The 17,562-nt window shown below is 42.9% G+C and overlaps 1 protein-coding gene across 1 annotated transcript; it reads left to right on the forward strand.

Annotated features, from left to right (window-relative positions):
* Positions 1–488: 488 nt before the first annotated feature.
* Positions 489–14,060, forward strand: LOC121189267 (NACHT, LRR and PYD domains-containing protein 3-like; the record flags this gene model as incomplete). The annotated part of the gene is made up of 7 exons (XM_041049222.1): positions 489–560; positions 723–951; positions 1,118–2,921; positions 4,115–4,288; positions 11,097–11,270; positions 12,589–12,635; positions 12,764–14,060. Coding segments are annotated over 7 exons (3,054 nt in total), but the record flags the coding sequence as incomplete, so codon positions are not given.
* Positions 14,061–17,562: the final 3,502 nt, after the last annotated feature.

Consider the following 17,562-nt stretch of genomic DNA (forward strand, 5'->3'; position numbering starts at 1 on the left):
GAAAGATGAAGTGATTGTGTTTTGTCTCCAGGCTTCATGAATGACACAGTATATGAACATGATCAGGCTGAAACACAGGCTTTAGTGGCAAAGTTGATGTTTCTCTTTACAAGAAAAGCACTTCTTATGTTCTTATATGTGTCATTCAGATCAGAACTAAAACTCCCTGTAACTCAGCACCTATCCAGTTCCAGTGTTTGTGTTAGTGTCCTGTAGCAGAGGTGAGACTTCTGTCAAACCCAGTGTGAGTCCTTAAAACTCATCATTTAAAAGGTGGACTTGTTGTGATGACTCTAGGTCATGAGGTACAGAAGTGATTGCTTGTTTCCTCTCATTGAGAATGTCACAGCACAGTAGTGTTTGCTTTAATCAGGACAGTCACCACAGAACATAAAAGCAGCTGTTGTTTGTGTACAAAGCATAAAACACTCACAGATGCTGCAAACATAATGTGAGCTAATTCTTCATGATTCCTCCACAGAGTGGACCAGGAGAGCTCAGAGGTTCCCAGTGCTCAGTCTGCCCAGCAGCATCAAACACACCTGGACTCCATATTTATGGTCTGTACATGGACAACAACTACTTTGACATCTGTTGTGTTGATAATAATCTCCATGCTGCACTTTTTAGAGCAGTGGATTGTCAGTGTGTCCAACATGGATCTGATGTTTGGCTCCATGGTTTTACTTTGATTGTGTCATTCATATAGTTTTCTGTTCCAGCTGCTGGAGGAGAACATGGTCACTTTTGTGAAGAAGGAGCTGAAGAAGATCCAGAAGGTTGTGAGTCCAGATTACCCAGAATGCTCAGAGAGTCAGAGGGAGGATGAGGAGGTGTTGGACGCTGAGGATGAAGAGCAGAGGAGGAGCAGCAGAGAGGCTTTTGTGAAGATCACAGTGAACTTCCTGAGGAGAATGAAGCAGGAGGAGCTGGCTGACTGTCTGCACAGCAGTAAGAGGATTTCTCTAAAGATTCAACATGATGGACAAATGGGACATTTACTAACGTCTCAAGACAAGCAGGGAAATATGTTCATGTGTGTTCTTTAGGGGGATGAACATGTCATGTTTTCTTTATGAATCAGTCATTGATGTTGTTTCTTGTTTTTTTCATTCAGGACACATTGTTCCAGTTTGTCAACGTAAACTTAAATCTACTCTGAAGAAAAAGTTCCAGTGTGTGTTTGAGGGGATCTCTAAAGCAGGAAACCCAACCCTTCTGAATCAGATCTACACAGAGCTCTACATCACAGAGGGAGGGACTGGAGAGGTCAATGATGAACATGAGGTCAGACAGATTGAAACAGCATCCAGGAAACCAGCCAGACCAGAAACAAGCATCAGACAAGAAGACATCTTTAAAGCCTCACCTGGAAGAGATGGACCAATCAGAACAGTGATGACAAAGGGAGTGGCTGGCATTGGGAAAACAGTCTTAACACAGAAGTTGACTCTGGACTGGGCTGAAGACAAAGCCAACCAGGACATACACTTCACATTTCCATTCACATTCAGAGAGCTGAATGTGCTGAAAGAGAAAAAGTTCAGCTTGGTGGAACTTGTTCATCAGTTCTTTCCTGAAACCAAAGAAGCAGGACTCTGCAGGTTTGAAGAGGTCCAGGTTCTGTTCATCTTTGACGGTCTGGATGAGTGTCGACTTCCTCTGGACTTCCACAACACTGAGATCCTGACTGATGTTACAGAGTCCACCTCAGTGGATGTGCTGCTGACAAACCTCATCAGGGGGAAACTGCTTCCCTCTGCTCGCCTCTGGATAACCACACGACCTGCAGCAGCCAATCAGATCCCTCCTGAGTGTGTTGACATGGTGACAGAGGTCAGAGGGTTCACTGGCCCACAGAAGGAGGAGTACTTCAGGAAGAGGTTCAGAGAGGAGGACCAGGTCAGAAGGATCATCTCCCACATCAAGACTTCACGAAGCCTCCACATCATGTGTCACATCCCGGTCTTCTGCTGGATCACTGCTACAGTTCTGGAGGATGTGTTGGAAACCACAGAGGGAGGAGGGCTGCCCAAGACCCTGACTGAGATGTACATCCACTTCCTGGTGGTTCAGTCCAAACTGAAGAATGTTAAGTATGATGGAGGAGCCGAGACAGATCCACACTGGAGTCCAGAGACCAGGAAGATGATTAGGTCTCTGGGAAAACTGGCTTTTGAGCAGCTGCAGAAAGGAAACCTGATCTTCTATGAATCAGACCTGACAGAGTGTGGCATTGACATCAGAGCAGCCTCAGTGTACTCAGGAGTGTTCACACAGGTCTTTAAAGAGGAGAGAGGACTGTACCAGGACAAGGTGTTCTGCTTCGTCCATCTGAGTCTTCAGGAGTTTCTGGCTGCTCTTCATGTCCATCTGACCTTCATCAACTCTGGAGTCAGTCTGCTGTCAGAAGAACAATCAACCTCCAACTGGTCTAAAGTGTCCAGAGACAAATCTGATCCAACGCAGCTCTACCAGAGGGCTGTGGACAAGGCCTTACAGAGTCCAAATGGACACCTGGACTTGTTCCTCCGCTTCCTCCTGGGTCTTTCACTGCAGACCAATCAGACTCTCCTACGAGGTCTGTTGACACACACAGGAAATGGCTCACAGACAAATCAGCAAACAGTCCAGTACATCAAGAAGAAGATTGAAGAGACTCCCTCTGCAGAGCGAAGCATCAACCTGTTCCACTGTCTGAATGAACTGAATGATCGTTCTCTAGTGGAGCAGATCCAACAGTTCCTGAGTTCAGGACGTCTCTCCACAGGTCAACTGTCTCCTGCTCAATGGTCAGCTCTGGTCTTCATCTTACTGTCATCAGAAAAAGATCTGGACGTGTTTGACCTGAAGAAATACTCTGCTTCAGAGGAGGCTCTTCTGAAACTGCTGCCAGTTGTCAAAGCCTCTAACAAAGCTCTGTAAGTGTATAGATAGTTGGATTTATTCATCATTATATAAAGACTCTGCTATTTTATTCAGCAGGAGGGAAAATAAATTCCTCTCTTCTTTAATTCCTTATCATCATCTCTGAGCTCTGAGCTTCATCACATTGAATTGAAATAAAATAATCCTACATTAAAGAGCCAAGTCTCAGCTTTAATTTGAGCAGGTTGACATCAGTATAGAAAGAACTGTGGGAGATTCATCCCTTTTAGTGGTTCAAAAGTAACTGGACAAATACACATGAAATGAAACAAACTCATCAGATTTAATATTTAGTGTAAGATCTACTTAATATCAGTGCTACATTTGACACTATTGATCTCAATATTCTATTACAAAGATTGGAACATTTCAATGGAATTAAAGGAACAGGTTAGGTCGAGAGAGAGAAAGAAGGATGGGAGGGGATGAACGAGAACATAGGACAATGCAGGTTTCACGAAGACAGCAAGATTAAAAGTAATAAGAGAACAATAGCATGATTAGTAATAGGACTAATAGCAATACAAACCACAATAGAAGAACTACATTGTGTGCACAATTATTAAGCATTTACGTTTTTTGACCATATCATCTTTTTTATGTATATGTTCCAACTCCAAGCTGTATAAATTTGAATTCTTACTGGATTTAAGCTTATCAGGTGATGTGTATTTGTGTAATGAAGGAGGGTGTGGCCTAAGCAGAGCAACACCTTATATCAAAGTGTGCATAATTTTTAGGCAGCTTCTTCTCCTCAGGCAACATGAGCCAAAAAAGAGCTTTAATTGACTCTGAAAAGTCAAAAATTGTAAAAAGTCTTTCAGAGGTATGCAACACTCTTGAAATTGCTAAGACAGCAGCAAATCCAGGTTCTACAGTTCCAAGTGCAGATGAGCCTGCAGAGAGTAACAGCAGAAGTGAAGAGAGGAGAGAAAGAACAAAACTACAGGAAAGGGAAGAAGTTGAGTTAGTAACAGGTATTAATAGGATATGAATGAGTACAGATAGAGAGAGAGAGAGAGAGAGAGGAGCACGATGCATGATGGGATGTCCCCTGGCAGTCTAAGCCTATAGCAGCGTAACTAGTAAATGGTGTGAGCTGCAGAGCCAACTGAGAGTTTTGTTCCTTTGATTGTCCTTTCAACACAAATGTTATTTGACTTTTTCTTTATTGTTTCCTCTTCAGACTGAGCAGCTGTAACCTCTCAGAGAGAAGCTGTGAAGCTCTGTCCTCAGCTCTCAGCTCCCAGTCCTCTAGTCTGAGACACCTGGACCTGAGTAACAATGACCTGCAGGATTCATGGGTGAAGCTTCTGTCTGCTGGACTGGAGAGTCCACACAGTACCCTGGACACTCTCAGGTCAGATCAAGTGCCATTTTGTGTGAAATGACTGCAGATATTTCTTGAGTCCATCAATGCTGATCTATATAATGATTTTCACAGTTTATTCAATCTTTGAGTTTTTCAGTCTATTTTGTTTTTTATCCAGCTTCACATTTATGAACTCTGACTGAGATACACAAGCTCATCTATGGTTTGTTAAAAAGTGGTTTAAACGAGACCCACAACTCTTTAAATGCTGCCTCTCATTCACCCATTCACACACATTGATGGAATCCAGCTTCCATACAAGGTCCTGGTCTGGCTATCAGGGCTGGTTTGAGATTGAGGTTTTTAGCCTAAGGACACTTGATGTTGACAGGAGGAGAGCTGTGATTAATGGACAAACCTCTCTACCTGCTGAGACACAGCTGCCCTGTACTTACAACTAATAAATAAGTTTATCAGAGGAGTCAAACTAAATCGAATCAGGTACCAACATTAACACAGTTACAGTCAAGACCTGAAGTACTTGGACAGTTATTGTTCTTCAGACTCTGAGCTTCATCACATTAAATCTGAATTAAAATAATTTGATTCTACATTAAAGAGCCAAGTCTCAGCTTTAATTTGAGCAGGTTGACATCAGTATAGAAAGAACTGTGTGGGAGATTCAGCCCTTTTAGTGGTTCAAAAGTAACTGGACAAATACACATGAAGTGAAACAAACTCATCAGATTTAATATTTATTGTAAAATCTAGGGATGCACCGAATTTTTGGCCACCGAAAATCTTCAGCCAAAAATGGCCCAAAAGTGCATTTTTGGCTTTCGGCCGAAAGACTTTTATCACCTAAACAACACAACCGAAACAGGATGTTGTGATGACGCAGGCGAAAACAGCGGCCAGTACGAGTTACAGCTATGAGCAACATGTCTGCGGTGTGGACGTATTTTAATAAATCTGAGAAAGACATACGGATAGCGATTTGCAAAACGTATTGTCAAAATTTCAAGAGGGGGCGCATCTGCAAAGAATTTCTCCACGTCGGGTTTAATTTATCACCTGAAATCCAAACATCTCGATTGCTATGCTGAATATATGCAGAATATAAGATAAGATAAGATAAATCTTTATTGTCATTGCACAATCATACTTTGTACAAAAGTACAACGAAATTGAGGTACTGTCCCACATCAGTGCAAAAGAAGACATACAATCACAGTGCAGAATAAAAAAAGTAAAATAGAAAAAGTAGAATAAAATAATAAAATAAAATAAATATATCCAGGATAGAAATATACAGTATGTAAAATATATACAAAGACAAAGACATTGTTTATTGCACATGACCTGTTGTCGGAAAGGTGGCTAACCAGATTAAATGAGGCTATTTGTTAGCATTGATTAGGGCTATTGCAATGTTGTAAAAGCTGTCCCTGAGTCTGTTGCTCGTGCTCTCAGTGCCCTGAATCTCTTGCCAGAGGGCAGCAGCTTAAACACCCTGTGTCCTGGGTGTGTGCAGTCCCTCAAGATGCTGCGTGCCCCGCTGCGAGACAGCAGGTGTTGTAGAGGTTCTTCAGGGAGGGAAGGGGATGGCGAATGATTTTCTGGGCGGTGTTAATGACCCTTTGTAGTGCCTTCTTGTTTGCTGTGGTGCAGCTTGAGAACCACACAGAGATGCAATATGTCAGCACACTTTCAATGGAGCAGCAGTAGAAGACGGTCAGCAGCTCCCTCTTCAGATTGGTCCTCCTGAGAATCCTCAGAAAGTGGAGGCGCTGCCGAGCCTTCTTCACAACCTCTGAGGTGTTAGAGCTCCATTGGAGGTCTGCATCTATGTGCACTCCTAGAAACTTAAAGCTGGGCACCCTCTCCACACATTCCCCGTTGATGCAGATGGGCTGAAGTTTGGACTTCTTCCTCCTGAAATCAATTATCAGTTCTTTGGTCTTGGAGATGCTGAGGACCAAGTTGTTGTCTGCACACCACCCCACCAGCTTCTGGACCTCATCCCTGTATGCCGTCTCATTTCCACCAGAGATGAGCCCCACCACGGTGGTATCGTCAGCAAACTTAATGATGGTGTTGTCTGAGTGGGTGCTGACAGAGTCATACGTCTACAAAGTGTACAGTAGGGGACTGAGCACACAGCCCTGTGGTGATCCAGTGTTGAGGCTGAGGGCTGTGGAGAGATGGGGACCCACTCTGACTCGCTGTACACGGTCAGAGAGAAAGTTTCTGATCCAGCAGCAGGTGTTGAAAGGAAGTCCAATGTCCAGTAGTTTTTCTATCAGTCTGTCTGGGAGTATTGTATTAAAAGCAGAGCTGAAGTCAACAAAGAGCAGCCTAGCGTAGCTCCCCTGCTGTTCCAGGTGGGAGATGGTGGTGTGGAGTGCTGTGACGATGGCGTCCTCTGTCGATCTGTTAGCTCTGTATGCAGTGGGTGGGTCGAATGCCGGTGGGAGTCAAGACATGATGTGCCGTCGGACCAGTTTCTCAAAACACTTCATTATAACAGGAGTCAGAGCGACTGGTCGATAGTCGTTGAGGCTGCTGATGGAGGTCTTTTTGGGCAGCGGGACAATTGTGGGCATGGTGGGATGAAGGACTGGGACAGTGATGCATTGAGGATCTTGGTGAAGACCCCAGCCAGCTGGTCTGCGCACTCCTTGAGGACCCTCCTGGTCACTCCGTCTGGTCCGGCGGCCTTCCTGGGATTCACTGCCCTCAGTGTGCGCCTCACCTCGTGCTCTTGCACCATGAGACTGGAGTTGCTGTAGTCCGGTGCTCGAGCTATGGCTGCCTCGGGTCCTCCTTCCCCCTCGAAGCGTGCGAAGAAGTGGTTCAACTCCTCAGCAAGCGCAGCGTCACCCTCTGCCATTGTGGTGTTGCTGGACTTGTAGTGGGTTAGCTGCTGGACTCCCTGCCACACCTGTCGCATATTGTTGTCGCTGAAGTGGTCCTCAATTTTCCTCTTATAAGCTGCCTTGGCCTCTCTGATGCCTCTTTTCAGGTCGGCTCTGGCTGCACTGTACTGTGCCCTATCACCGGCTCTGAAAGCGGCATCACGCTGCCTCAGCAGGACCTGGACTTCTTTGGTCATCCAAGGTTTCCGATTGGGATACACCCGGAGACATTTGTCCACAGTGAGGCTGTCGACACAAAAGTTGATGTAGGAGAGCACAGATGTGGTGTGCTCCTCCAGGTCCTGATGTTCAAAAACATTCCAGTCTGTGTTCTCAAAACAGTCCTGCAGCTGGTGTATTGCACTCTCCGGCCATGTTTTTACAATCTTTGTGGTTGGGGGGGGCTCTTCTCCTGATGGGGGTGTATGCAGGGATGAGCAGCATGGACATGTGATCTGAAAGACCCAGATGTGGTAGAGGGGTTGCTCTATAGCCTTTTTGGATGTTGCTATAGGCTTTTTCCAGTGTGCTTGCACCCCTTGTTGCACATTTAATATGTTGATAAAATCTGGGAAGTACTGTCCTTAGATCACCGTGGTTAAAGTCTCCACCTATGATGTGCACTGCATCAGGATAAGAGTTCTGCTGGCTGCTTACTGTTTTGTGCAGCTCATCCATGGCTACGTTAGCCTTAGGTATGTATACGGCCGTTACCATGACGACAGTAAACTCGCGAGATATATAGATGGGCCTGTCAAATATTCCAAGTTCGGGGAACAATGGCTGTCTACAGTCTTTGCATTTTTGCACCAGCTGTCGTTGATATACATGCATAACCCCCCTCCTCTGCTCTTACCAGAGTCGCCGTTCCTGTCGTGGCGGTGGGCCGTGCGGCCAGCTAACTCAATAGCTGAGTCTGAAGCGGCGGCTTAGATGGTTGTCTCTTTAGCCATGCTAGCGGTCCGGCCCTGCAGCCTCGCTTTTGCTTCCTTTGTTTACGCTTCCTCTTGGGCTTGCCGCCGGGAAGGACCATCCACGGAGACCCTGGGGTCCTAGCTATGTCCTCCGGAATGTCATGGGAGCGGTGGTAGTCCGATGTGATAGTCCTTTGACAGCGTAATCCCAAACTAAGAAGATCCTGACGACTGTACATAGGTTCTGCCCAACATATGGCAGTGCTTCCAGTTAAAAATACAAACATCCACACATAAACACACAGTAGACAATGCACTGAGAGTGGAGAGCAGTGAGCCGCAGCGTCTGTGCGCGCTGCCATCTTGCCAAGGTACATCCAATGCAGCGCAGAGAAGGAAAATCCCTCTGAGCATGCCCACTCCGTCTGTGGTGGACGTTTTTGAAAAGGCAAGGAAGTTTAAAACTTAACTTAAAGCGCTGCAATTCTTGGTGCATTTGTTGTTGTTAAAGGCCTACGGTTAACATATGGACTATGGCAATCTTTGTTTTGATACACTATTATGTTGTAGTCCTACAGCGAAAATTTTAAAATACACTTTACTTATATGCACTTTGTGTTTTTATGAGAGAACATACTTAATTTTACAAACTTGTTTAAATTGATTTATTCTTTGAAACGTTCATATTAATTTATGTAATCGCAATGCCTTGCAATTTTAATGAGGTTAGTACACAGTCATAGCCATAAATGCAATGGTACTAATAATTGGCAAAATAATTTCTTTCTGTGTTTCGATTTTCGGCCTTGGTTTCCTCATTTTCGCTTTTCGGTTTCGGCCAAGAATTTTTATTTTGGTGCATCCCTAGTAAAATCCTTTGCAGTTATTGACTGTAGTATCCATTATTTATTATATTTATTATATTATTATATTTATATAAGTCAATGTGCTGAGAGCCCGAAGAACAAAACAGAGTCTAACTCTCCAGATACTTACAGCCGTGACTGTACGTGTCTGTTTTTTACTGATTGTGTCATATTTAACTGTCATGTCTCCAACTTGTTGAGAATAAATCAGAAAGGATTTAAATCAAAGCCAATGAAAGATGATCATCAATGTAGAAACTGAGAGCAGTGGCGGTTCTACATTGAATATCTCCCTGGGCGAGACCCTAAAAAAAAAATAATATAATTTTATTATTTTAAAGTAATAAAAAATAAATAAAAGAATAAAATAAAAGGATAGGATAGGAGCAAAATGTTTGCGCCACCACACGCTTTCCTGAAAGTTAATTTGCAATTTGTGATACATACATTTGACACACAATCACATTATACATTATGACATTAATACACAGTACACGTGGAAACATGCTGGAATTTTTTCATAGACACATGGGGGAGGGGACAGAAGATAAGGTGCGAAGGCAGACGGTAGATCGGGGGAGGGTAGGGAGGGGAATGTGTGTGCGTCTATGAGAAGTGTTTATATGACCAAGACTGCCAGGATGTTTACAGGTCAGTTCATCTGTTGTCCTTAAAGGGAGATACGAGCTGCATAGGAATTTGATAGGAGCACAGCTGCTGAGCTATTCTTCCAGGCCGAGAGACAGGGAGGGGGAGGGGGCGAGGGACAGAAACAATACAGTCAATATACAAAAAGCAATTTATCGATCCGTGTTGAATTTATCCAGATCAGTAATCAGTCAGTCTCTGGTCTCAGTGCTCTTCATCCCCTGCAGATGCATGGAGTAGCTTCAACATCTCCTCAAGCTTGACAGACAGTCCCTTCACCGATCTCAACAGGTGTTCGGACTGTTTTCCGATGTTATCAATCTGTCTCCGTTCCTCCTCAGATCAGGCTGAGATGTCACTGATCAGTCCTTCGATCCGAGCTATCTTCTGGTGGAATTCCGTCAGCCGAGTACTCAGGAACCCGTGGTGCTGTTTTATCTCCGTGCTTGGCGGTAGTGCCGATCTGCCAGCAGCTGTTTTTCCAATTCTCCGATAGATCAGGGCAATACCCAGGCCAATCAGTAGTATCTCTGCTATCAATGTCCAATAGATAAATCCTCCACGTCTTACAGGGGCAGCGCTTCCAGGCATACCAGACGCCAGGAGTCCCAAGCATCTCAGACATACCCCGCAGGGAATGTCCCCTCAGGGCAGAGTGGTTCTCCCGGTGATTCTTTTCTTTGTGGGAAAATTTTGTCCAATGCACTGAGCTCCATCTCAAAAGAATATATCCCAAGAGTAGCAGAGCAGGGTGTTCAGGAAAGAAAAATCACAAACACGAGAGAAACAAAAAAGCAAGCCAAGAGGCAGTAGGAGCAGTCAGAAACACGTCTGCACTCCTCAGAAGCAGGAAGTAGGATATAGAATAAATATTTTGAATAGCACAAATCCTTCATAACACAAATTAAAACACACTAAAGGAAATCTAATTATAACACTATTGCACTAAGAGTAGCAAACAAAAACTAAAACCTGACCTTTCTGGCCTTCCTTGATGCAAAATCATCAATAATGTCACCATACAAAATCTGCTCCCCTATTGAGTGATTGATACTGATGACAGCAAGGCCAGTGAGCCGTTCCTGAGACATGGTTAACCTCAGGTATGACTTGATCAACTTTAGCTTTGAAAAGCCTCATCTATACAGTTGATACCCCCCAACTTGTCCGTTTCATTTGGGAGAGACCCAGTGGTGAACTTCCCTCCCTCGCCTTTCCCCTCGTCACACAGCTTCTGAGCACGGCACCTTCTCAGCAAGCAGGGGCACCTGCAGCTGCAGGGGGCACCAATTTGCTCATTCCCCACATAGTAATATGGTAGATAATAGAAAACCGCTTCGAGGCACAGATGATTTTTTTATTCTTTTTTTCTCGTGGTTGTGCCGCCCCCCCATGTGATGCCGCCCTGGTTTGCCCGTGCCAAAAAACACCACTGACTGAGAGTTTGTTCCTTTGATTGTCCTTTCAACACAAATGTTATTTGACTTTTTCTTCATTGTTTCCTCTTCAGACTGAGCAGCTGTAACCTCTCAGAGAGAAGCTGTGAAGCTCTGTCCTCAGTTCTCAGCTCCCAGTCCTCTAGTCTGAGACACCTGGACCTGAGTAACAACGACCTGCGGGATTCAGGGGTGAAGCTTCTGTCTGCTGGACTGAAGAGTCCACACTGTACCCTGGAGACTCTCAGGTCAGGATCCATCAACCTGTTTAGCTGATGATTTGCTCATATCTGATTTACATCAGTGGATAAACAGCCAACTTGTGTAGGATTGTTCACAGAAAATTTTACTAAAGTTCAGCAGAACTTTCTAGACTCAGAAAGTTATTTATCATTTTCTCTTATTTTTTGCTTCAGTTGTTGATTTTTTAAATCCTACAGATGATGTTTAAGAAATTTGCCTTAAATACATTGAACCTGGACCAAAATGGACCAGAACCAACAAAAATATGAACAAAAAAGAACAACAAAACAGACCAGCAGGTGTTGACAGAGGGTTCCTGTGTGATGTTGTGTGTGTCTGCAGGCTGTCAGGATGTCTGATCACAGAGGAAGGCTGTGCTTCTCTGGCCTCAGCTCTGAGCTCCAACCCCTCCCATCTGAGAGAGCTGGACCTGAGCTACAATCATCCAGGAGACTCAGGAGTGAAGCTGCTGTCTGTTGGGCTGAAGGATCCACACTGGAGACTGGACACCCTCAGGTATGGAGAGGCCTGCTGCAGCTACAGACAGTGTGTGATAGAGGAGGAAGAGCTGGAAACATTTAGTGTGTCACAGCTGATGACAGATCTCTACAGAAGTGCTTTGAATTCAACAACAACACAAAGAGGGGTTTTCTCTAATTCTGACTTCAGTATCTCATCATGACCCACTGTGTCATATTTAAGAGAAAATATGACACAGTGAGTCATGATGAGACTCACTGTGTCACTTTCACAGACTGGATTTCATGCTGCATCAGCACAAAACCAGCGTGGAAACATTTGAGCTGCAGCTGGTTGAACTGCTCCTGAACCAACAGAGCCACTTTGAGCACTCAGAGTGCTTTCACCACAACAAGCCCAAAGATTTTAGATATCTGTTCAGTGCTGACACACTAATAATAACATCCCAACAATAATAAGAGCATCTACACTGCTCAGAGACATTCATCTGCCAGTGTCTCAAACCAAGGAGGAAATTAAATCATGTCTCTGATCATGTCTCTGTCTTCTAAAATATCCATGATCAATAATCAGCTGAACCTCTCTGAGATCCTGATCTTGTAATTCTGAGATCATTTGTTGTGTCTGACACCAAAAGTGATATCAAATGGAGAAGACAAATGATGAAATCTTTCCTCCATATCACCTCCCTGCTCCGTATAATTCCAAGATAAGGACTCCAGGTCCTTTGTCTCTTTGCTGAATGAAAAGAATAATCAAAGCATCTGTGTATGAGAGCCATGTAATGTCCATGTTTGCATGCTGAAAGAGAATGTGCTGGTCTGACCCCCCTCCTCCTTTCAGGGTGGAGCCTGGTGGAGTCCAATGGTTGAGACCAGGTCTGAGGAAGTGTAAGTGTGTTTCTCATTTGATTCCTGAAAACAAAGCAGCTCACATTCAACCATCTTCAAAGTGTCAATCAATGATCAGGTGATAGATCAATAACTGCAGCTGTGTTGTGTCTTCTTCTCTCCATCAGATTTCTGTGAACTCACCATCGACACAAACACAGTAAACAGAAACCTCAAACTTTCTGACAACAACAGGAAGGTGACACGTGTGGAGGAGGATCAGTCATATCCTGATCATCTAGAGAGATTTGACCAGTGTCCTCAGCTGCTGTGCAGTAATGGTCTGACTGGTCGCTGTTACTGGGAGGTCGAGTGGAGAGGAATGGTTGATATATCAGTGAGTTACAGAGGAATCAGAAGGAAAGAAAACAGAGAAAACTGTTTGTTTGGAGAGAATCAGTCCTGGAGTCTGAGCTGCTCTGATCTTGGTTACTCTGTTTGGCACAATAACAGGAAGACATCTGTCTCCTCCTCCTCCTCCTCTTCATCCTCTTCCTCTGTCTCTCACAGAGTAGCAGTGTATGTGGACTGTCCTGCTGGCTCTCTGTCCTTCTACAGAGTCTACTCTGACTCACTGATCCACCTCTACACCTTCAACACCACATTCACTGAACCTCTGTATCCTGGGTTTGGGTTTGAACTCTGGTGGTTTGGTTCCTCAGTGTGTCTGTGTAGAGTGTAGCAGAGAGAGTCTCCTCCTGTTAGAGAAACTCTCTCACTGTTGAACAGATAGTTCAGTCTGTACATGTCTGTCTCTTTCACTCACACACTCATTTTCAGATTCATGTATTAAAGCACTTTACTTGTTAAACTCATCTAAATGATTGATTGTAAACTTAGCACAGAGTTCACAGAGTTAGAAATCTCCTGACTACTCTGAAGGGTTTGAGTCTCGATTCTATGAATTTTAAAATATATGAAACTATTTGGTCATCACAGCCCAGCTGATCATTACACATCAACATTTTATTAACAAAATCAGCAAAATCCACTGCTGCTTTGCTGTAAAGGATAAGGCTGATGATTTGTCCCCAACAAATAAACCACCTTCTCCTATTTGAGTTTGTTTCAATAAAAGAAAACTACAATGTCCAGATATTTTAGTACATTACTGAGCCTTTTTTCTAAAACTGAAACTATTTTTTTAGTGAATTGTTTTCAAAGATTTTAAAAGCCAAGAGCCACAGGGTGAGGAAGTAACAGTGTATGTTACCTGAAATCCCACAGTGTTTCCTCTTATGTTGCTTTTTCTGATTCTCTTTGTGGTCTGATCTGTTTGTGTGTTTTCTTGAGGCCACCCTGTGTCTATCATATCTGAATGGACAAAAGCACAAAATAAACACTCAGCAAACAAAATAACATTCTTCATGTTTGAGTCACATCTTCCAGAGAAACCAAAATTTTGAATTCATATATTCCAAGTACAATGAGCGTCTTTTCACGTCTGTCCTGAAAATGCCACATACTGTAGATCTCACAAACATACTGGAAAACTCTGCAAAATACTTCTTCTAGTTGACAACAGTGTTTCCATGCTGGAAAAAGTCTTATTTTGATGCCAGCAACACAGTTCATGCACACATTTCATTTCAGCTCTAACTGACTGGAACTTACCGTTTTAAGCATTTCCAGTCCTGCTGTCAGTCCTGAAACATGAAACGCTGTTTTAGTAGCAACAAACAGAAACATAATGTCTCACTCAAGCTGCTCCACATAGACCTAGCATAGCATTTGGAGCAGGCACACAATTAAATTCCTCAAAGGCCAAATGTATTTTCTGATTGTGTCATTCTTCAGAATGGCTGTGGGCTGTTACATCTAAACAAGATGTGTGTGTGTGTGTGTGTGTGTGTCTCACTTTACTCCAACACACCAATCATATATTTCATTAGTGCTTCAGGACTGTGCAATTTGTTAGAGTTAAATTTAGGATCCATTTTTCAAGAGAACTTCTCAGAACCTTTTCAGTCTATGAAGCTTTAAACATATCAGCTCTCTCACACTGACTGAGGCTGAATTCTGAACAGCTACAAGATTTGGAGCTTAGTGACCATCATCAAAAGACAAGGAAACAGAAGAAAGGAAACATTTCAAAGAATGAATGTACCATTTCCTCATATGAAATAGTTTCACTGCTTAATAATTAAGATCCTTCAACAACTATAGGACTCAATACAGTCCTGTAGATGAGCTGCATGGAGCAGAAAACAAGAATCAGAGCTGAGAGTCTAAAGTGGCAGAGTTAAACTTCCAAACTTATTCTGTCCTCACAGTCATCAACAGTTTTCCTCCTACACTCAAAACACTGCAGATGAACACTCATCCAAATGCATCACATGCCACCTCAAACACATCAACATATTTTAGATTCCAGTTTCAGGACTAAGGTTTTCAAGGCAGGAAGAATTCTCAGCAGCCTAAATTTACTCCACAGGGAGGAAATCACTGATTGTTTTACTGTCCCTTAACCAAAGAGGGTGAACATGAACACAGCCTGAAACGCTTCATGCAACAGCTGATCCAGCTTTAAGTCCTACGACTCATTCTGCAGATTTACTACAGGACATAATTGTATTGCACTGGAAATGAACTAAAAATCAAGGCTCAAAGCCAAAAGGAGATTTGAACCTAATGTTCAGTATAAGACACAAGTGGACTCAGTGATAGGTAAATGTAAGAAGGCTGAAACTTTAAAGCACAATAATAAGTAGATGATTGTAGAAGTGGAAACAGTGTGTGCTGGTTAGTTTGCATTGGACTGGGAGATTATTTCTCCTGAGTCTTAAACTGTGCTTCTTTGTTTTTGGGCCAAATCTTGAGAGATGATGAAAGTGATTCACACATTGGAAATAAGAAGATTTTACCAACACATCAAACTGTTTCCTGTTCACAGCACTTAAAGTGAAGTCCTCCATCAAGTATCATAATACATCACAGACCTGACCTACAGTACATTGACGTAACTTCCTAAAATAACACACAGCACACTCCACTTTGTGCTGTGACGTCCAACTCCATCATTTCCATTAGAATTTCTTTAGAAAGGATCTTGTTGCAGACAGTACAGACTTCCTAGAAATCCTTTCCTTTAACACAAACTACAGAGCATCACACCAAAACAAAGTTAAGAAGTTGAGCAACCATGAGAATATCTCACAGTCATGATCAGCATTTAAAAAAAACACAATATTGTCCATGAATGATAAGCACACAATCAAACCACTGGGCTTATGGGTATGATTACTTGCGGTCACAGTTTCACAAACATATAATTTGGACAAAACATTTCAAAACATTAACTTCTAAACTAGACACTGACATGAACTACTAACATGTACTGACTTACTGAAAACCTTGGAGCTGATCCGGACTTTCCTGTGGTTTCCTCTTGTCCTTGTAACAGCAGTAGCTCCTCCCTTCCTTAATAATTAATAATAATAATAATAATTAAAATAATAATAATTCCTCAATAATTGTGCAGAAATATCTGAGTGCTTCTTTCTTCCTAAATCATGAGCAAGTCCTGTCCAGTCCAACTGTTTCTGCTCCTGTTTGACTTCTGAACTTGTCTCTGGCTGTGTGTCCACTTACTGCAGCCTGTGACATCAGACTGTAGAATGTTGATACATCAAAGGCATCAAAGGACAAACTCTCTCTCTCTCTCACACACACAGACACACACACACACACACAAACATTGTTGTCTTAATATAGTTATGAGGACACATCATAACTGAAAGCCTAACTCTAACCAGAACATAACCCAAAAATACCAAATGAATTACAACAATAAGCACTCAGGACCATTCAGCTGGGTTGGTGAATTCAGCACCAAGGACAGCAGCAGCTGAACTGTACACAACTACATGTACTAACACACAGCAAATTCACAAAGTACTAAAATCTGGAGTCAGGCAAAAAAGTGTGAAAGAGTTACATTTCTGGAGTTTATTTTATAACTCTGACTACAGTTTGTGTTAAGGTGTACACCCAGGCCGAGTTGAATTTTGGAGTTTATTCCCTGGTGTTCAGGATCTGATTTTAACTCTGTCCCTGGAGTTCACGACGCATTTTATCGCGGCATGAGCAGCACAAGGAACGTCGTCACAAGGCTGGTAAGAGCATGATTTTTATCAGAAAGTACTTTAAATGCGTGATATTTTGTCATTGTTCTCACTTTATCTACTTACATAGTACCGCTAATGACTGCGAACTTGGTGTTGAACGTCACCCCATTGCTTTTACTCCATTATTTAGAGCAAGTAGCTCCCACAGCATTAGTTAGCTAACTGTCCTTAGCTGCCATTGTGGAGCTGTTAGCTTTCACTCAAACGTTAATGTCGGCCATACTGTCTGTGGCGTGTGATGTGTCTGTATGACGGTAATGACAAACTGTTTGATAAGCTTCACAAATTAATGACGACGCGCATCTTGAAGGTAAATAATACTGTTTTGGAAATAACCATCCAACAATGCAACCGCATGTCGGTGTTTTAAGAGAATAATTTCCGGCTCAACGGCGCAGACGCAGCTGAAAAGTCAGTTTTGGCTAGCATGCTAACAGTTGAGCTTATAAACTGTAGCCTTGCTGTTTTGAACAGCGGTGAGAAACGTGTATTTTAACAGTGTGTAGTTGGGATAAACTTTAACTTGAACATGTTATTCTCAGACATATGACATTTTCTTCCTTTATGTCAAACCAACATGTTGATCAAAGTACAACATGGAGGGAAGAAGAAGGACATTAAACTGGAAGAGGCTTGCTTCTCAGATTTTCTCAGTGCAGGTCAGTCAGATGTTTAGTATTAAATGAATAAAGATGTAAACATGTTGTAACGTGGAGTTGTTATGGTATAGTCCAGCAGAAGTTTCTTATCCCAGAGACTACAACACTGAAAGTCACAGATCAACAGGGAGCAGAGGTGGA

This window comes from Toxotes jaculatrix, chromosome 11, assembly GCF_017976425.1.
Source record: "Toxotes jaculatrix isolate fToxJac2 chromosome 11, fToxJac2.pri, whole genome shotgun sequence".
NCBI lineage: Eukaryota > Metazoa > Chordata > Actinopteri > Toxotidae > Toxotes > Toxotes jaculatrix.